Raw genomic sequence first — 21,726 nt, 5'->3', positions numbered from 1 at the left:
AGCAGTAAAGTTAAAATTAACAATTTAACAATTTTGATATTTGCTTTAGTTGTTTAAGTCACTTATTAAGCAATATAGACAAACATTGTCTAATTCATGCTTCTAAAATTTCAAGATTTCCTCTTTTTTTTGCCTTTTTCATATAACAAAATGACAAAATAATCAATTTGCAGATGTTGGCCCTTCTTTTTTTCCACCATTTATCTTATGTCTATTGCTGTTGCTACTTTGCAAATCCAAATTTTATAAAGACACTCATAAAACATGATACATTGTCACACATGGCACCAGATGAACTGATGAACTGATGAACATTAAAATGTTGCTTTGCATCAAAGATTTATCACTCTGAATGGGGTCAGGCTTTATAACGAGCACTTTTAGTATCAGTACATTTTACGTCTAATACACTTCTACTTAGCCCAGAGACAATCATGTATTTTGAGACCTTTTTTTTTTACATTGTGTTCTTCAATTAAGAATCTGAGCACTGTAATTAGCCTATTAATGGCTACATTTAAAACTACCTGTCATCCCTCTACTAGCAATCTTATTAAGTATACTGTATACTTCCTCCTTGTTGATGCACATTAGACAGGGATGGGTTGTAACACGAGTCAAAGCTTTCATGCAAATTTTGCCTAATTGATTTAGGTTTGTATAAGAGGCTGTTAAAAGCAGGATGTCATTCAGTAGCTTTGTGTGTAAGCTACTGCTGAATCTGTGTCTGCCGTAGGCATCACATAGTACATATCAGCATATATACTGATTTAATATTATTTCTGTGGAAAGGCAAAAATGTAATTATCATGCAAGCATGTGTAAAACTGTGTCTAATACATTTTATAATCATGCAAAAACTTCAAAGTGCAAACGAATACTTACTAGAATAAAATACATTGCAAAGGCTCTCTAGACTGTCAGACTCACTGTGGGCTGTCTGATGAAGCTCACGGCACTTAGTCTCTGGTGACCTCATGAGGTGACAATATTTCATGCAGCTTGTTTCGTGTGCAAAATTTGTCTCACCGCAGACATGGTCAACAGAAGTGTAATGTCATAAAACCATTAATTGTGTATTTTTAAATGTAATTCTGCATTATTAATTGTGTAAGCTGCAATATAAAGAGTAAACCTGCATACTTGAATGTGTACTGTGATGACAGGAGCACATTTTTGGAGTGCAAACCACATTTCGTCGGTCATCTCACTCCTCTGTGTTATACAGTCGGTGTGCAGTGTTTTCTCAGCAGTGTGGTGGGCGTCACAGGGTCAGCGAGGCTCCTCAGATGGCTGGGGAATGGGCAGACACTGGCAGTGAAATGCATCATGTCTGCAAGTCGCAAGACCACCAACTGCTCGACTCTTCAAACAGAGCTGAGGAGGTCTCTGAACTTCACACACAGATGGCATCAAAGGCATCTGCAAACAGCATGAGCATCACAGAGAATTTAAGGTCGGCACATTGTGTTTACAAGGCTATCGTCGAGTACTTTTGTAGTTGAACAGACGAAGAGCAGATATTGTTTTTAGGTTTCTGATGCGAACAATAATGTTTATGTATGAACACCATGACATGACCGAGACAGTGAGCGGGCTGAGGGATTTATAATCCAGTTTTGCCATCCATCTTCTCCATCTCCTGCCTTTCACTTTATTTACAATGCACCCCAGCCTCCAATTAGTAATAATCAAAGAAAACAATAAAATCCCGAGAATCACTTGCTTGTCTGCACCACAGTGCTATGACACAAAACATACTGCACTGTTTATGCATACAGAGAGTTGTCTGGCCCTCAGGATACAACACATTAAATGTCTGGACCCTAAATCGGCATGCATACTTTATATTTTATAAAGGTTATGATTCAGGTTAGTAAAATAACACAGATGTCTTTTACTTTACTGCTTTCCTTTTTTTTTAGATGCAACATTTTTTGTCATTTGCCCTTAAGCAAAGCTGAGCAGGTTCTGTGGTTCTTGATGACTGACAAGACCTAGCTAGCCTTTATGGGAAGTTCCCAAATACTTTTTCCAATGAGACCATTTAACTGTGAGTCACTGACCATGCTGGGATCATCCAACAAAAAAACCCAAAGACTAAGGAAAATGCCACATTTCTCCCAGTTGGTCTGAAGAAGTGGTACTTGACTTATGGCCCACATATGTAAAGGTACCAGATGGCCTTCTGACCATTTCTTGAAATCACAAATAAAGGGATTCACACTGGGACCGTTTTTTGGACTTAGAATGTAAATAAGGTGCCAGAGTGCTCCAAAAAGCATCGAAATAAAGCTTGTTTATATGAAACAACAAAGAAGTGCCAGGGAAGGATCAGACCCCCCTGACAAAGAGTTCTGGGCTAATTATTTGTGTATTAAATATAAATGTTTGTTTATTAACCCGACTGGCCTCCTGTCATTTTGCAAAAGTGGCCACCCAGGCAAAACATGTAGAGTATTCCCGATGCAGATTTATCCTGCATTCACATGCTCTTTCTATGGTCCCTTTTTCAAATTTGGAAAGCTGTTCTTTTGACTGGTGTGTTCATGAGCCGTTAACTTTATGTGGAGGCAACATGGATGATAGAAAGATGTTGTATGTTTCATTGCTCCGAGCGTTTCACCTCCCAGTGAGGATTCATGTTGCTACCAAAATATACTAAAGCAGTCTGAAGCTTTACATCACAAAGGGATTTTGTCCAAGACTTGTTGCTGGACCTGAAGGCTAGCCTAAATTTCCTAAAAAAAACAAAACAAAATATTGCTTGACCTTTGCCATCAGGGTTAATGCAAAAAAAAAAAAAAAAAAACCTTTTCTAACTAATCTAGGTCCATCTGTGTGGACAAAAAATGGGCTAATAGTTACAACCTAATACCATCTGACAAATTACATGTGAGTGAAAATGAATATGCAATACGTTGATACATAAAAAGTTTAACATCAAGGAAATGTTTACTTTTGTCTGCCTTGTTTCTGTGTAATATGACATCAAGTCAGCGAGTTGTGTAGCCTACCAAAACTTCACAGACTTTATGAGTTACTTTTTAGAAGGGGCATTAATGTGATTCTTTTTCCATTGGGGAACTCAATTCTGCGATTATTCCCACACTACATGAATTCAGAGATACTTTGGGCAAGTGTCTAACTTGTAGATCACATGAAACACCATCTTTATCAATATCAAAGTAAAGATTTTTTCAATAAGGAAAAATGCTAACATCGTGTTTGTTTAATGTCTTACACCTGTCTTCTTTTCGCTGTAACATCTTTGATATGAGTCCGTAGATACACACACTTTATTGTGCTCCTTGTAGTTTCTGAGATAAAAGCACTTTATTCCATACTATATTTCAGTATTAGGCACATAGAACTACTGTTTTACCTAAATAAATAAATATATACCAAAAAAGCCTACTAGTCCCATGTACCCGAAGACTTAACAGTCTATGGCAGGGATACTCAACTTGCTTTGCTTGGGGGCGACTGTCGTAAAATGACAGGAGGCCAGGGGCCAGTCACAGCAGCCCCACACTTCTAGAATTTTAAGACTTCTCTAAGATTTTACGACATATTTAGGATTTTAGGATGTTTCTGGGATTTTAGGGAAATTAGGGGCTTAGCAAGGATCTCTGTTGGGGTTGCAGGAGATCCTCCACTGGCATTTTTGGATAAACAAGCTCTTTTTTAATTCTGTTCTTTGCAATCTCGCACCTTTTGTATACTGTGTCCAAAAACAATTCCCTGTGTGAATTACTTCATTTTTATTGTGAATTAGAAAATGGTTGAGTATCACTGGGCTATAGTATATGAAAAACTCATTTTTCAGCCTACAGATTTTAATTATTTTGAAATTTTCTTCAGATTGGTGCTTGGGCAAATCTTAGAGAACACTTGCAAAAGAAATTCCGACTCTCAGTAGTGGGCAAAAATTCAAGAGTGATACTAAAATAGTTCCCAAGGCAACACGGAGGATATTGGATACAGTTGTTGCAAAACACATCAGTATGTATACAAATGAATTAATGCTTGAAAAAGCAATGCAGGTTGCAAATGTTACTGTGCATGCCACTTTCATTTGAATTTGTAAGGTACACAGAGATCCTCTTACTTTGTGTGTGTTATATAAACAGCCCTTTGCCACCATCAAGTGGTCATAGTAGCTTACTACAGAGTAAACAGAGGAAGGAGAACTCAAACTCGTGATGCCGTGCAATATCTTTTTTTATTAAATCTAATAGGTGCCAAGCAATACGTAACAAAGATTTCACTGGAAAAAAAACAGTCTCAAAAACCTCACGTAACAACCCCAAACCCTCAAATTAAACGTACCCAATATGCCATCTGGTTTTCATGAGCTGGGAAATACAACTACACCATTTATCTCAGAACAATAGGAAAGGCACATTAAATGCTGGTTTATAGTATTTTCACAGACAAGTACAGCCTAAAAAAGTTAACACAGAGCTCCATGAAAGATTCCCTCCATTAAAACTGACACTTCACAGACAACCTGTCAGTCCCCTCGTGTGTGTGATGCCTCATGTTTGTCTTTCACAGTTGACTTGACATGGTCTGCCTCTGGGGCATTCTTAAACACATGTTGTTCAAAACTTCCTCGGCTGCTGGATGAAAAAGGTCCGGGGTGAGTGAGGCTTCTCCACTGCAGGGCGCACTTTGCTGTGCCTCACGCTCACCGGTGTCTCTGGAAAGTCGTGGCTCAGCTGCAAACACACCAGGCAGGAGTTCGTTACACACACGGCTTCTGTGGCCTGCGAGGCACTGTGACCAATCCCATTTGCTCGGTAGGAATGAACTTGACATGCAAAGTGGCTTTTTTAAAAAGGAGATGTTTTTGTTTACCTTGTCAAGAGTCCCAGCCAGAAGAATACCAACTTGTTGCATCCTGTTGGAGGTGGCGACGGACCTGCCGCGAGATTGCACGTTTCACATAGCTTCACTTTAAGCAAATTTCAGTACAAGTAAATTATTTTTTACTATTTAACCCTATGGACCCTGGGCACATGGCTTGATTTCTTTCAAAAACATGGGAAGAAAGCAATGTGCAACAGAAGAAATGACCCTAAAATTAGCAAGAAATTGGTAAAAAGTTACAAGAAAATTACCTGAAAATTAGTTAAAACACACACACAAACAAGAACGTAAAGAGAACCCAAACAAACAAGGAAATGACCTGAAAAAAGTAAAGTGCTTAAAACTTTGAATAATTCTGTAACTTAATTTTAAGACATTTGTCCCTTAATTTTTTTAAAATAAATTTCTAAATCCAATAATGTCTTAAAATTTGTGGAACATTTCACTCAAGTCACTCATAGCCTTTCCCCCATGTTTTTAAACAACATCACACCAATTTTCTCACTTGCAAAAGGTGTCTGAGAGCAGCACAAGCAAAGTTAAGTCGCTACAGGTTTCAAGGGGTTAATTTACCATAGAAGGGAGCTCAATGCAAGTTAAGAGTCATAAGGGTGACAACTGTGATGAGAGGTTTCACTTCCTCCCCAGTTATCTCAACCGTGGCTGGTAACTTTCAGGTCTTAATCATATCAAACAGCAACATTATTTTTTCGATGGGGGTCCCTGAGGCAAAATCTTATTAAATAGGGGTCTGTGAACAAAGCAGTTTAGGAGTCCTTGACATGAAAAACGTTGAGAATCACTGGTGTAAAGCAACATAAATTTCTAAGTCCATTGATTTTACACATCAGAGCCATTTATTTCAAGTCATAGATGCAGACCGTTGGCCTACCTTAGTTTATCAGCCCTCTTGGTCTCCTTCTCTGGATGGGTGGCACCATCTTCCAAGCTTTTCTTGGCGACCCGTTTACCTCCAGCCTTCACTGTTGATGCGGAAAAGAAAATAGGTAAAATGAAGGCTATCTGAAAAATGAGCCCTGTTGCACCTGTGTTTGGCAGAGTGTAAAGATTACAGTATTCTGTATACACTGCAAAACAATGTAACGCCTACTGCTATTATATCTTTTTTTTTTAAAATATCATGACCCTCCAAGCAGCTATAAATATTTTTCCTTGAGTTTTCCTGAGGGACTTGGGGAAAATGCATGACCCGCCTTAACTATAAATAACCATATTTCACAGTTTCTGGGTATGAGACTAACATTTAAAGTTGAATGTCCCTCCCCTGAGCCAAATCAATCCTGCGCTGGAGTCCAAGTTGAGCCAGTGGCCTGCACTTACAACAGTGCTATTAGGGGTAAATCTGAGGGGTCACAAGAGGATTAGGGCAATAACAAAGAAAAATATTTCCATTTCAGAGGACTAAAATTTTCAGATATTTCCCTTTCTATGAATCTCTGAAGGCTCCTAAAATCACTAAAATTAAGAAAACAAATACATACATAAAAATCAATTAAAATCCCTCTTAAGTTTTACTACTCAGAAGTCATGTCTACTCAACTCAACTCAACTTTATTTATAAAGCACTTTAAAAACAACCACAGCCGAAACAAAGTGCTGTACATAAATACACTAAAGCCACAGCGTGTGATGAAGGCTGGGAAGAGTGGTGTCACACAAAACGACTTTACTTCATTTCAAGGGCTCACAAAAAAGGTCAGAATCGCAAGTAATGCAAAATCTTTAGACATAAGAACGTGAATTGGACCTTTAAACAGCTCCGCACAATCAGGCAACGCTCACCTAAAATGCAAAGCAAAAAACAAAACAAAAAAACTGCCCGACTACAAGAAAACAAAAATACAAAAAATGAAACAATGAGAAGATGCTTCTAATACTAATGGGTTGGCAGGACATTTTTTTTTTTTGCATGCATCAAATTGTGTCTGCATGATGTTCCGCTGCTGAGAACACCGTGTGACTTTCACGAGCGGCCTGCGTGAAAAGAAAGAGCGTGAGGAGAAACACGGCTGCACGAGCGTAGCACGATAGATGCAATTTGCAATATCGCAGAAATGAGCGAATCAATTGTTTTTCCGTGATAGAGTAACAATGTAGCAACCCGTGCATCACACGAGGATACAAAAAAAGCAGATAAACACTTGATTGAAAGCGTCGGTCTGCACGGATCTCCATCTGGGTCGAGCAGTAAAGAACAACGACGCTTTGGCTTTATATTGTTTGAAAATCCACAATGCAACTCAAAGTCAGCGAGAACAGCAGCTCACCTGCCGGAGGATGTCCAGCTTTCAGCAAAGGAGTCTCCTTCGCTCCAGATTTGGAGAGCTGCTGCACCATTTTTGAAACTTTCCGGAGAATAAGCAAAGAAAGCACCAAACTCTTCCCAACGCCCACTTGGTTGTTTTTATGCTCAAAGAGAGATGACGTGCTGTGGAAACAGGAAGCTCACCGCCAGAGAGACGCCTATTTTATTTTTTCACTGATGATAAGCTTTGACTAACAAAGAGAAACAGCGACACAATGTATAATATTGATAATTAACTTTCAATTGTTGTCTTAGAGATGCGCCTGTATTTATGAATATCTATTTAAGTTGCTCTCTTTTATTTACGTCTTATTTTGAAAATCTTGGCAAATCCGTAAAACGACAAATAAAGAAGCAACTGCCTGACAGAGAGAGCAGGAAGTTAATAAATTCACTTTTTTAACAGGCTACCACGCTGATACTCAATTTACGGCCAAATCTGGCCACCCACAGGATGCCGTGTGGCCCCCAACCATTTTCCAATTCACACTAAAAAATAAAGTCATTCACACTGGAAATTGTTTTTGTACTTCTACTAGGTCTACACAAGTGCCAGAGTGCATAAAACAGCATAGAAATAGAGCTCGTTTATTAAAAAAAGGGTCAGTGGAAGATCCTCCACACACCGACAGACAAAGCTATGCCCCCAATGTCCTAAAATCGTAGTAACGTTCTAAAACCCTAGAAATATCCTGAAATCATGGAAATGTCCTAAATCCTAGAAACTTACTTAAATCCTGGAAACATGTATGGGGCCACTGTGACTGGCCCCTAGCCTTCTGTAATTTTGCAAAAGACACCAAGCAAAGCAAGTTGGGGATCCTTGAGTTACAAGCTTTTGCCATTAGGGCATGTGAAAAAACAAAAACAAACAAACAAATGAAAAAAAAATCAAGAAAATCAGCAGCCACAACACCCAATAAAACAAAAACAAAAAAAACCCCAAACAACACCAAAACAGCCCTCTGAAAATGATCTTTGTGCTGCTGTGTAAAATGAATTACCCCTGTCAGTGTTTTTGCTGCAAGTTGCACAAAGATGTCTTAAAATATAGATGAATATCCTCCTACTGTAAATCAACGTGGATATTAGTACAGACCTGCACTGTGGAACAAGTACAACTGTTCAAAGGCGTATCCAGTTATTCTGGTTTGTTAATCCTCTCAGGGCAAAGTTGTGTTTTATTTTCTTTATAGTAGCCTTAAGTGTCACTCAATGATGCCCCAACAAGTCTGACAGGAGTCAGGAGGATTTCAATCAAACACAAATAAAAACACCCGTAGGTTTGACACCTGTAGGTGTGAAACCATGTGTGTAAATCACATTTGACTTTCAATCTGCCTTTATTCAAAGAAATAATAAATCATTTGTCCTTCCAAGATATCCTACAAGACTGGCTGCTTCGCTGCAGATTACAGCTGATTCATTTAAATCATTGATTTCAGAGATTAAACTTTTATTGCTGCGTCTAAAGCACAGGTTTAGCTGATTCTCTGTCATGTCATAGTGAATATCGTTTGTTTCATAGTAGCTAATGTCCGAGGTCTGGTTTGTGTTAATGTGTCCAACACATTTGTTTGTGAATATACGGCTCTGAATTAAAATATCAATTTACATGATAAGGGCTTTATAAACTAACTCTGAAGTCTTGTTTTGACAAAAATCCACGAGACTAGTTTTAAAGACATTCATTATTTCAGTTTGATACTCAGGCAGTGTTTAATCCAGTTATCACACAGAAAATCTTGGATCAGGAGGATATCAAAGCCCATTTTTGGCACTGTGATGAATTAAAAAGATCTTTTAAGTCATGAGAAATTTCCTTGAAATAAAGACTTAGTATCTCAAGATAATGATAGAATTTCTCAAAATATTGACATAATATCTCACAGTAATGAGGAACATCACTAACTCATGATTTTGAGGGTTTTTCTATTATTTTAAGATACTTTTGAGATAATATATATATTATATTTTTTTTACACCATCCATTTTTTATATTTTTTTATTTTTACTGTCTAATGTCTTTTTCTCCCCCATGCCCTTTGCAATCTCCATACTATTTTATAGAGCAGCAAATGTAATTTTTTAGCATGCTCATGGGTGATCCACATGAGCACTTTGCATTTAGGGGCAAGTGGTAATCATGATCTGTTCACCTTTATGTATCTATAAATGATCTACTGACTCTTGAAATGAAATCTTTCACACAAACGGTTTTAAAGCTGTGAGTTTAAAAGTTTTTGTTGAACTATGAAACAGTTTTATTGAAAGCTGGCCTCCCTTCACTAATATTTGTGTGAATGCAATGTAATGAAGCCAACAGGAAACTACAGAAAAAAAACTGAGTAAATAGAGCAGAGTTTGATTTTTCTTTCAGGTCTCTCTGCGTTCACACTCATTTCTGTTTGTGTGCATAAAAAATGTCTGTAAGCATCAAGTGTGAAAGATATGTTTGCACCGTACCTGTGGAAAGAAGCAATTACACCACGTGTTTAAAAAACAAAACTGACCTTTTATTATTTTAGCATGGTTGTGTTATGATGCCATCTTTGTCCACATATTTCTTCATATATTTATATATCTATAGAGATTTAACATGGCACAAGTTTCTTTTTTTTTTAACCAGTGCTGATGAGTGTAAACCAGGTAACATTGTTTTTTTCTGTATTTACAATAAAATGAAAGAAATGTACAAGACTCCATGGCATTACACAGCTTCAACATTAAGTACAGATACAATTTGATCCCTCTGTACAATCTAACATCATTAGTTTACTATTATTTTTTTTGTTTATTTCTTCTTTTTTTTTTTTCTTTTTACAGATATGAGTTCATGATCCATTTTGGCTTCAGCACATACACATTCCCCATCTTGACTCTTACCGCGGACCCTCGCTCACATGACTCACACCTCTCACCATGCTATCACAGCTAAGAGAAAGAAAAATAAAACTAACATCTAGACAGAGCACGACGCACGTCTCCTCGCTGTAGTGTGGGGTATCATCCCTCAGCAGGCCCCCCAGCATGATTCCATCTTTCCTTTAGTGAATAAAAAATAATTTAAAAGAAAAACATTCCTTGATTTCCTTCTTTGGCACACATTCCATCTTTCCATCTGTCATCGCTCAGTTGAACTCCCCCTCCACACACACCACGCATTCACTTGAAAACAAACACACTTATGAAGCCAAGTTCATGAAAAAAGTTCATCGGTTCCTGTGCGCTCCCGTGGGCCCCTCGCCTCCGCTGCAGGGTGAAGACGGGGCATCAGGAGCTATACCCAGGAGTCAGGAGAGCCGGGGTACTGCTCTGCCCGGTAGGAAGGCCTCCGTGTGCTAGCGTAAAAGTCCACATAGTTGGTGGTGGATTTCAGTCCGTGAGGCTGGGAGCTGTAGTCGACTGTAGGCGGGTAGGTGATGACCTCCTCCAAGTACGGGTCGTCGTAGCCGTGGGGATGCTGCAGGTACATTCTGTACGTGTCATAGTTCCTCCTACCTGGCTCCTCTGTATAATACATAGGCTGCATGGAAAAGAGACAGTTAGGCTAATCCGAAATAACTTTCACTAGAATACGATATAAAGCAAAAACAGTGGCAAGCAAGTCAACAATTTCACTCAAGTGCCGTATTTAAAGTTATAAAACAGATCGCTAAAATCAAGCAATCCGATCAGTTGTTAGCTGTGGTATAATAACCACATACAATGGCAATTACATCTATTTCCCTTTACATAAAGGAAGTATCAATCTGCATTTGCCACATTTGTGGCCGTTAATGTTGCGTTGTGATGTGTTAAAGATGCACAAAAAGAGAGAGCAGCACAACTGCAACCTGTCCTAGAAATTAAAGTAATTATCTGCTTAACATTTGATATGTCGACGTTTTTCTTTTACCACTGAGTCATGTGATCAAATGTGAATTTAATGTGTAATCTTATGCAATATGCAATTACAGCACAAATCACTGCTAGCAACCCAGCTTACGGGCACACCTTCGGGCAATTTAGAGTCACCAGTTAACCTGACCTGCAAGTCTTTGGACTGTGGGAGGAAGCCAGAGAACCCGGAAAAAAACGTCCATCTTGCCACCATATAGTGGACTTCATAGTGAGTGGTAAGGGATTTCAGACACAGCCTACTGTATATTTTTCATATTTTCATTTGTAAACAACAAAATCCACCTACCAGCACACCTGAAGCTTCCGAGTTAACATGCAATATCTCATTTGATAAATTCATACAAAAACTTACTTGTAAAAACCCCAAAGAAATGGTTTTACGGGGATTACGTGGAGACTGTCTCTTGTCCTTAAAGTATTCCTATAATTAAGGATCTGAGTACTTCTCCCTGCCAAATACACAATGATGCTATTACCATCGTCCCCTTGATGATAATAAGATGAAACAACATAAACTAACATCTCAGCAGTTTCAGGAAAATGCACTGTTGTCTGGCTGGAGGTTTCTTTAAAAGCCAGTAAGCTAATCAATCACCTCTCGCCCGCACGTCTGTACCACTAATGCAACGGAGAACTGCTTCAAGGTAAAGGGCAGAAATCCACAAGATAGATGGAATTTGCCTGAAATAAACAGGGTGATGACTGTCCTTGTGAATTAACGGGGCTAAATGTGATGGGATGAAGGACACAGGAGAAGTCTCTCGTTCATCTCCCCCTCCCTCCTGCCTACTTCTCACTGTGCCTGTTATCTGAATGGGCACACATGGACGTGTCCCACAGTGACAGGTGCCTGAGACGCACCCAGACCATCCCAATCCCAGCAGTCACAATCACTCTCGCTCAGACAATAGCTGATGTGCTGGGTCATTCCCAGCATCGCCATTTATCCGCGGTGGAATACGCGTCAGTCTCTTTGTATTAGTCAAATGGGGTGGAAGAGCCGGTCGTTGTCGCCAGGTTTATACAGCATGCAGGATGGATCTCAAACAAGGGCCTAGTACCATTAATATCAAACACTTCCTAGAAGAAAAAAAAAACTCTTAGTCTGAACAATGGAGCCAAGTTGGCCTGAAAAAATTTGTTGATTTTGAAAAAAAAATTATATATCAACAAGAAACTATATTCATGTATTTGTTTTAAATCAGTTATCAAGCCAAATGTGAAACATATACTTGTTTATGCTCTTTTACTGCCTTGTAAATAATTGGCGATTAAATATCTGTCAGATGAAACAAGCTATTTGAAGATATCACACAAGGCTATGGGGAGTTCTGACTGACATTTATCGTTATTTTCTGATATTTCATTGACTAATGACTTAATCACATAATAATTAACAACTCAAATGATGATAAAAATAATCATTAATTGCAACCATGGTGCAAAGCTTTAATTGGTTGAAGTGTTGCTGTCATTTTTGATCCATCGAAAAGATCAACAAACACTTGAATATTGTGCATTCAACACCAATTAGTTTCTGACATCGGAACGTGCAGAATTGTCACGTGGATGGGCTCATATGAAAGAGGGGCTTGGGAGTCTTCCTCCAGGAAATTTCAGGCATCAAACACATAATTTTCTGCATTCTGGTGAATTTTTAGCTCCATCAATTCATGGTGAAAAGTCCTTCAAGTTTGTCAGAAATAAAAGTCCTCAGCTACTTTCATGTTTTTACTGAGGGATCCTCCGAAATCTACGCCTATGAGCAAATGTGTGTTAATTTAAATATGCATTTAATTTATGAAGCCCAATAACACAAATCACAATTAGCCTCAGAGAACTTCACAACATACAACATCCCTCTGTTCATGGACCCTCACAGGGTCCCCCCAAAAAACCCTCTCACAGGGAATAACACTGTATAAACCTCAGGAAGAGCAACTGAAGAGTGATCCCTCTGCAGGGACAGACAGACATGCAAAATATGTCATGTGTACAGAACAGATCAACATAATAAAAAGTAAGTAATACATACAAGTGAGATAGCTTTGTGTGTAATCACTGTGATGCTAGTATGTTTTATGTGGGGTTTGCTGTAGGTCTATATATATAATTGAAGTATTCTGCACAAACAAAATAAAAAGGTAAATAGAGAGCTAACTTGTGTTTTGGGAATGATGTCGTCGAGTTACAGCGGTTGGGCTGAATCAGAGCAGACAAATGACGAACAGATAAGAATGCAGAGCCCGTGAAGCAGAATGATTATATTCACCTGTGTTCTTCTGGGCTCCTCTCTTGTGGGGGATGAGTAGTAATATGGAGAAGGCTTTCCAGACCCTGGGAAAAAAATCAAATAAAATGAAAAGAGCAGTTCAGTGGGACTTGATGCAAATACACTTCATCTCATATCAGTGGAAAAAGTCTGCACATCCCCATGGGGTGAATGTCTGTATTTAGATAGAGCAGGATCAAGAAGTGCTACGCTGTGCTGTGGAGAGAAACAACACCAAATAATAGAGTTGGCCACTGCTTGTTCTGCTGTTTGCATTGCCCATGGGATGGGTATTTTTGTTGGCACTTTATCCAACCAGTGGAATCCTGAAACTCAATTTCCATTTCGCTATGTACTGCGTGGACTGTTGAGGCTGCGGCTCATGTTGTTTACTCTGCCCTCCTCCTGCTCCTGCCAACCAGCGTGGGCTGGCAAGAGCTCTCGTCTGGCTGTAGTGGATGTCTGGTTACCCACTCACTGGCCCTGTCTGCATGCTGCAACTTGGGCCCTGCTAACAATGGCACCATTGTAGAGTGTCCACTACTGGCTGGCCAGTTCACTTCACTGCTGTGCAGATCAGCTCTGAAGTGCTCAGAATTAAAATGACTGACTGTCTCCGGGCTGGCAGGCTTTAGCAGAGAAGATAAGAGAGGACTGTCTTGGCAGGGAGACGAGACTGGCTATGGAATCTGCTCGGAGCGTTATGAGGGATAAAACAGATAAAGCCCTGCTCAGAGAGGACCGGAGGGTAGCCTGTGATTACAGTCTGGTGCAGATACTGTTTGAATTTGGTTTAAAAGATGACTAATATGCCTACTGTGTGCACTTTCAGTTTTCATTGTTTGAGTACCTGTATACTGGTTTTTATGGATGCTGTTGTCCCCATGGTAATTATAAAATTGCATAGTTGACTGCGCTCTCTGGTAATCTCTGATAGTGTCTCTATGCTCTTTGATGCCCAGCATGGCAGGAGACGACGTGGCACTGGCAGCTGTGAAGAGAAAAACACACTTGAACGATACATTCCAGAGGTTTTCCTGTTTCACTGGATGTGTCTGTTTTCGTGAAACTAGAGCCTACCAGGGTGGTCAACTGGGGACATCTGAATGGTGCTGGTGGGGAGGGTGGGCTGGGACTTAAACCTGTCCCGTTCAAGTGTTGACACTGGGGTGAGGAAATGGTTTTGGTTCCATCCATCCTGTTGGGAAGAAGAGAGATGAAACATGGTAGTTTGAATAACTAGAGCAGTGTTGGACTGTGTAGTCTTAAAAAAGCTTTTTATTCGGTCACAGAGGGAATATTTGAAAAATCCCTTTGCTATGTGGTCCACACTAAGCCCATATCAATAACAGGCACGCTTGGAATTTGGCAGAAAGATTACTTTCTTTTCAGTAATATCCAAACACAAGGCTTTTTCCTTGTTACATGCAATGGTGCATGTACATGGACCAAATTTTTTATCTGCATCAAAATAATTTTCCACCACATCAATTGAATTGATATTTCTTCCTCTTTCTTGGTCAGGGTCATCCTGAACTGGATTGTACTAAAACTTTTAAGCAAGCCTCTGAAAGAAAACCTTGATGCAATTCATTTATTATAAAATCTGGGACATTCCAGTGTGTTACAATATAATTTGAGCTGACCTTCCCTGAACAGTAATGTGCAGTTAAGGTAATTCAAATTTTATAGGGTCAACATTTTGAGCAAAACATCCATTGCACTTCTTTCCATACTTATTATGAAAACACTTTCTGTATATCAGGACTTGTGTGGTGATGTCACACATTCATCAATGTGTCATTCATTGACTTACATAATATGTGATGTGTAACAAATTAAAGCTGAAATGCGTCTTTTGTTTTTCACTGCATGAGAAAATAGGAATGTGGCGTGCGAGTGTGTGAAAAGTATTAATGGCTTGACTTTGCATTGGAGTTTTTGAACCTGGCAGAACATACTTTTGTGCATGCAAAGCTGAGAATTACGTGCACAGTTAAAATGTTACTGGTATTTCAAGGCCTGAAAATGTACACATGTAGCAAAACAACTTGCAAAAAACGTTTTTTTTTTCTTACAGTTTAACTACCTCTCCATGCAATAACGTAATCAATTAATTATGCACAAACAAAATTAACCCAGTTTTAACCCCTTGAAACCTGGAACAACATCCTTTTTTTGTGCAGAGTTCAGTCACCTTTCACAAGCTATTTGACCCTTTGAAACCTGAGCAAATCGGTTTGATTTCTTTCACTAACATGGGGAAAAAATGCCACAACCAGCTTAGCAAGATATGCCCCACTAATTGCAAAAATGTAGTAAAATGTGACATGAAAATTACAAAAAAGCCTCTCAAAAAGAGTGGAGAATTACTAGAAAATTATCCAAAAAATAGGGAAAATGTCCCACAAACTATATTTATAATTATGGTACTTTTATACTTAAAATTATGTTACAGAAAAACAACTTTTTAGCACTTTTTCAAGGACATTTTCATGTTTGTTTTTGTATTCTTTTTGTTTTTGCAGTTTTTCAGGTAATTTTCTTATGACTTTTTTCGGCCATGTCTTGTTATGGCGGTCCTTGCCCTCTCCTCATATACTTCAAATAAATCAAACCAATTTAGCTGAGATTCTAAAGGGTTAACGGTACCATCATGCCATAAGTCCCTATGATCTTACTTTCTTATAGATGGTACGTAGATCCCGGTACTGCCACAGTGTGTTCAGCACCTGAGCAGCTGCTTTAACCACCTTCATAGAGTACCTGGAAAACAAACAAAAAACATAAACACTTATTTTTGAGTATTCCTGAAACACTTTATCATCATTTTAAATCCAGCTGTTAATTCTACAGGACAGTATGACTGGAGGAAGAGAGTGTCCTTGGTGTGTTGTAACCTGGAACATTAGTGAATATATAGCAGGACAGAAATAGCTGCTGGTCCATCATTCCACAGGGACATAAAACTTCAATGCACACAAAACCACCTTCCCTGTGGCTATGGCTTCTCAGAGCATTTAGATGTTTGTGTGTATGTGTGTGTGCTTAGATGTGTTTGTGTAAAACTCCCACTGTCCAATGTCCAGGACAGTCTGTATAGTCCAACCAGCGGCCACATATGGCTGTTTGTGTGGTCAAGCGGTGCATTTGAGCATGTGCACATGTTAGCATCAATGTGTACTCTGTACCCTCACTAAAAGCATTGGTACAAACACACGCCGCCGTGGCCCACCTGTCTCCTCTGCCCTTGGTGATGTTGACCAGCTTCTCGATGCCGCCCGTGTCAGCCAAGGCCTTGGCGTTCTCCATGTTTTTGCTTGTGACCTCGTGCAGGGTGCAACAGATGGCCGCCACTGTTTCGTCTGACAGCAGGGTGGTGTTCCCCCCGGGGAGACGATTGACCAGGTCCCTCATTGCATACTTCCCTGAGAGGGAGGAGGGGGAAGTGAGACATGCAGCTAACATGTTATGACGTGTTGTGCAGCAGGTTTGTGAGCAGAAGCTCATGCACAGAGAGAAGACATGAAGACATGCTTTGCATTTAGTTTTACACGTTATATAATGTATAAGTGGACGCCTGCCACCACGAGCTGTAACAGATTCTCTCAATATCGTATATTAATTCTGCTACAGGCTGCAGTGAGGTCGGCAGTTTTCCTCAATGACATTGCGTTATCATCTCAAGGACGTCGGAGTGTGAGCATCCTGGTGTTACAAAAAGGATTGTTTCCCCCCATTTCTCCTTCAGCAGAGCAGCCCAGCTGAAGGACCTAAATACATGCAGCATAAACTCTGTCTCTCTCTCTCTCTCTCTGTCACACACACACACACACACACACACACACACACACACACACACACACACACACACACACACACACACACACACACACACACACACACACACACACACACACACACACACACAACCAAAAGCACCTTAACCACAGCAATGCAGCTCCTCCCTCATCTGCCTACAGGCGTCACCCCTGCATTGCTGGAACTGTAACTCCTAATTAATTCCGCACAGAGAGCACATAAAACTTGGTTGTCATTAAATGAGACCATTTCACGGAACAAACAGGGCTGCAGTGAGATGAAATTAAAAATAATGACCGGCAGTTAAAAATGTTCACAAAATAGTCTATTTGTATTTTTGCATTTAGTAAAAAAAACAGTCAGTGTCTGTTAGTAGCTCTATAATGCAAAACATGACACTTTGGGGGATTTAATGTGTTGAGTACACACATCTATACACTAAATGTCTACAATACTGTATGTCTTGCATTGCCCATTGTGAATCAGTATAATTCTGATACATATTGTTCCAGTTCAAAGGATCATGCTGTATATACAGCCCAATAATTCCTTTATACCTCCTTACTAAGCAGTTAGATCAAGTATTTGTTATGCACATTAACATATTGAATTTATGTTTATGCTCCATTTGTGCATGTCACCAAGCTAAACCCATTTACAGGATGACTTCTCAGTACAACATGAGCTACATGGACAACTAAAATGAAGCCAAGTAAAGAACAGTATTAATGAGTAACATCAGTATATTTCCAACCTGCAGGTCTGCACTGTCAATTTAGGTCCACTAAAAGTTTTTGTTTTTGCCACTGACATGCTGAGTATTTTGTCTGACAACACTATGGAAAGCCGCCCTACAGAGATAGACCATTTGGTTAAAGAGTAAGATCCTTTTTGTTTTATTATTCGTTAAACTGTAATTTCAACATTATAAAACAAACTTAATTCAAACAGAAACAAAACGAAACTCACAAAAAAACATCTTGGTTTGTTTTTTCACTGTTTCAACAATCATCTACTCTAGTTTACACTGAATAAATCCTTAACACTTTGAAACCTGGATTGGCATCAGTTTTATAGTGCTGCTTCCAGATGGTAAAAAAAGGTCTATCTTTATGCTGTGAGCCACTTAGAATAACAATCGGAGCCTGTCTCTCAATAATGGACCAATTTAAAAAAACAACAACCTGTTGTTCCCATTACCACTTAGATCCAAAAACACTGAAAACAGGGTCCACCCTGATATATATTCCTCACTTAATTCTTTAGAATCTTCATATTTGTATATTATCTGATTCAACTACTCAAAGTATCAAAACATCTGAGAGTGTGACTGACCTATGAGCTCCTTGTTCCTGACATCCAGCGCCATGTTTCTCAGAGCAGTGGCGACCGAACACACCACCCTGTCGTTATCCATCCGCAGCAGCTCCACTAAGATGGGCAGGCCCTTCTCCTTACGCACTGCTGCACGGATATATGCTGCAAACTGTACACCCAAAAACACACACAAAAGGCATTAAACCTTCAAAAGGGTCTAGACGCCACACGGGAAAATGGATGGTCTTGCGCATTTTAACGTGTGTGATTGCAAGTGTGAAACTGACGTCAGCTCTGACTGACACAGAGGAGGTGAGCTGTTAAATCCTTTTTAACCAGTGGAATAGATGCTTTGTCTCCAAGGACATCACATTCAACAGTGTATATACAAAAGGGGGAATGTGTGTATTTGTTTGTGTGTACACAGATGCACAAACATGACTGTACCTTCCAGTTGCCGGCTGACAGGTTCTGAAGGGACCCAGCGGCGCCCTCCAGTGTGGCGGGATTTGAGCTCTCAGCCAGCAGTGTCAAGTAAGGCTTAACAACCGAAGGATGCCATAGCATCTCTGCCCCCTTGGGAGACTTGGAGAAGCCTGGGATGGGTCCAACACCGTCCCACTGAAAAACACAACAACAACAGTGTTTAGTCAGATTTCAATATATGTTCCGATGCAGACCTTTTTTTTCTTTTGTTTTTTGTTTAGCTTTGTAAAAATTATATGTACATGTACAGCAGTAACTAGGTTTGGGTAGCACTCTTAATGGGGAATTTTACCAATTATATGAAGTGCTGCAGTAACAAAATTTGTCTGTAGTCTCATTTAGCTACTTGTTAGCAACCAACTTTTTAAAGACACATAAAAGCTTTAAATTTCACAAATAGAGTATTTACTGACTTATTTTATGTCAGAATAAAACATGAAAATCTCTTAAAGAGAAACTTTGGTATTTTTGAGTTGAGACAATAGTTTTTTATGTTTGGTCCAGTTTTGGGAGAGACGGCAGCTGCAGCGATAAACTACGGAGCTAGAGCAGTGACAGTAAGATTTGGCATCAAAAATAAATTTTTGCATTGTAAAAAGGAAAAACTGGCTGAAAAAAACCATTAACAATAAAACACAGGCATTTAAAATGTCTTTTTTGGCATTGTGATGTTTTAATCATTCACAGTAAATTTTGCTTCATGTCACTCTTTTTTCAGTGTCTATCATTGTGAAAAAAGAAATTCTGGAAACACTTGAAAAAGAATGACATGAAGAAAATAAATCACATGCAGAAAAGAAATAACAAGACTGTAATTGAAAAACCCATCAGAATGCATACATGCAAACATAACAAAAAAAAAAGAAAAGAAAAATAATTCTTAATGCCTGTGTTTCATTTCTTTAGGACAGTTTTATGTGACAAATTTTATTTTTGATGACAAAATTAAGTCATTTTTCTACCTCCATACGAAACAGTGAGTGCAATGCAGCACTGTCACTGCTGCAACTGGCATGGTTTCTCTCAGTACTGGACCAGCGTAAAAAAAAATTTGTCTCCATTTCTCAAAGAAGTAAAAATAAAAAAAGAGGGGAAAACAGAGACAAGGTTAAAAAATACAAAAAGAAGAAAGGTCCATCAGCATTGACATACATGTTGAATAAATGTGAATGATCAGACCTCTTGCTAATGTAAACCCTGCTCGGAGTCTCTACTTAAAAAGCCGCACACTCACTGTGTCTTCCTGCAAGCTCTTTTTTTTCTTCTTCTTCTTCCTGCCCCAGCAGCTGGAATCCACCTCTTTACTGGGTGACTCGCTGCCCAGTAAGCCGTCCAGCTCCTGCCCCCCTATCAGTCTGGACGGCGGCAGCTCCAGCTCCAGACGATAGGACAGGTTCCTTAGAGTGCAAATACAGTTCTCCACAATCTGAAGGCGGGCAGAATGAGACATGGGGTTTTGGGTGGGTAGTTACAGCAGTGACTTTCTAAATCAAAATCACAAAAGCGACAACACCATAAACTCTGTGCAGCAAGCTACAATATCCACAGCTGATGCCCGGGACACAGGACTGCTATTTGCAGGATCACAAATCGATTTGTTATGGAACCCAAGGGTCTGCAGTTAGAAAGAATGTCTGGACCAGAGCAAATGGATTTTATTGCACGCTGTTTGAGTTCTGTGCTATTTTTGCCTCACAGAATGTCAATGAGCATATATGTTTGACAAAATTAAGGGGCCCAGTTCCCAGGGGACGCCATCTCCACTGTATGAGCCACTTGACTTTTTATATCTTTTAAAGTGCACAGATGCATGTCTGAGAGATCTGATATAATTTCTGCTGCTACCACAGAAAAAGTGTTAATGTAAACCAGGTCAAAGAGATGCAAGTTGGATTCTGAATATTGTGCATGTGTAAGTTGTGCTTTGGGTGATAAAGCACATGAAACAGTTGCTGCTGAGTGCTGTGGGGGTCATTTAGACACCAGCAGTGAAATGATTCAAACAGGGTTAAGTGGGTTTTTTTTCCCCCAGGGCCTCTTATCATGTGGCAGCATGTTTTCCTCCTGGTTAGGTGTGCATGTGTGTGTGCGCACACATGTGTGGGTGTTTCAGTGCGTACCTTGCTGTCGAAGTCAGAGGTGTTTACACAGGCTTTGATGACGTAGAGCAGTGAGTCAACCAGGCCCTCACAAACACGCATCTGTTTTCTGGCCTCCTCACCGGCTGAACTCAGGTTCCTTTTGAAAAACACACACACACACACACACACACACACACACACACACACACACACACACACACACACACACACACACAAATACACAGACAGACAGACACAAACACACACAAACATACACACACACACAAACAAACACAAACACACAGACACAAACACACACAAATTAGGACTTTGATTTGGGGCTTTGCTCAACAAACAAATGTGCAAGTACACAAATGACAGCTGTGTGTGTGTTTGTGCGTCCCACTTGAATGTGTAATGTGGGTTTTGCCCTCCCAATACACCATCCATAATGTATGAAGTGTGTGTGTGTGTGGTCTGACTGAAGTCATTACAGCACTTTGCTGAGTAAATAAGGAACTAACTCTGTGTGCTCACATGCACAAACAACCTTACCTGTGCATGTATGCACACACGCAAACACACACGCAAACACACACACAAACACACACACACACTGGCTTTTATCAATTAAATGCTAAACT

The 21,726-nt window shown here is 39.6% G+C and overlaps 2 protein-coding genes across 7 annotated transcripts in view; both read right to left on the bottom strand.

The window, feature by feature from the left end:
- Positions 1–4,206: 4,206 nt before the first annotated feature.
- LOC121949256 (death associated protein like 1b) lies at positions 4,207–7,323 on the bottom strand. The gene is made up of 4 exons (XM_042494893.2): positions 7,164–7,323; positions 5,768–5,858; positions 4,864–4,927; positions 4,207–4,724 (listed from the first exon to the last, which is right to left on the bottom strand). The coding sequence occupies exons 1-4, from the start codon at positions 7,231–7,233 to the stop codon at positions 4,608–4,610; spliced, it is 342 nt and encodes a 113-aa protein (XP_042350827.1). The 5' UTR covers positions 7,234–7,323; the 3' UTR covers positions 4,207–4,607.
- A 2,372-nt stretch (positions 7,324–9,695) lies between these two features.
- The window catches only part of pkp4 (plakophilin 4), a 119,488-nt gene continuing 107,457 nt past the window's right edge, over positions 9,696–21,726 (bottom strand). For all 6 annotated transcript variants that reach the window (XM_088083191.1, XM_088083189.1, XM_088083190.1 and 3 more), the window contains 10 exons: positions 21,122–21,239; positions 20,236–20,427; positions 18,963–19,136; positions 18,534–18,684; positions 16,612–16,804; positions 16,058–16,142; positions 14,457–14,574; positions 14,227–14,367; positions 13,377–13,441; positions 9,696–10,727 (listed from right to left, as the gene is read on the bottom strand). In XM_088083191.1, coding sequence (XP_087939317.1) covers positions 10,482–10,727; positions 13,377–13,441; positions 14,227–14,367; positions 14,457–14,574; positions 16,058–16,142; positions 16,612–16,804; positions 18,534–18,684; positions 18,963–19,136; positions 20,236–20,427; positions 21,122–21,239 — 1,483 coding nt within the window. In that variant the 3' untranslated portion in view covers positions 9,696–10,481. The remainder of the gene's footprint in view (positions 10,728–13,376; positions 13,442–14,226; positions 14,368–14,456; positions 14,575–16,057; positions 16,143–16,611; positions 16,805–18,533; positions 18,685–18,962; positions 19,137–20,235; positions 20,428–21,121; positions 21,240–21,726) is intronic.

The sequence above is a fragment of the Plectropomus leopardus genome, chromosome 10 (assembly GCF_026936395.1).
Source record: "Plectropomus leopardus strain MGB_pleo_1.0 chromosome 10, ASM2693639v1, whole genome shotgun sequence".
Taxonomy (NCBI): domain Eukaryota; kingdom Metazoa; phylum Chordata; class Actinopteri; order Perciformes; family Serranidae; genus Plectropomus; species Plectropomus leopardus.
This window is presented reverse-complemented; position numbering and strand designations above follow the sequence as displayed.

Bases quoted from the DNA above. Each gene is read 5' to 3' on its own strand.
- LOC121949256 (XM_042494893.2), bottom strand. From the start codon at position 7,233: ATGGTGCAGCAGCTCTCCAAATCTGGAGCGAAGGAGACTCCTTTGCTG. The intron at 5,859-7,163 runs GTGAGCTGCTGT...CCGCATCAACAG, and splicing joins AGCTGGACATCCTCCGGCAG to TGAAGGCTGGAGGTAAACGG. The intron at 4,928-5,767 runs GTAGGCCAACGG...ATCTCGCGGCAG, and splicing joins AAGAGGGCTGATAAACTAAG to GTCCGTCGCCACCTCCAACA.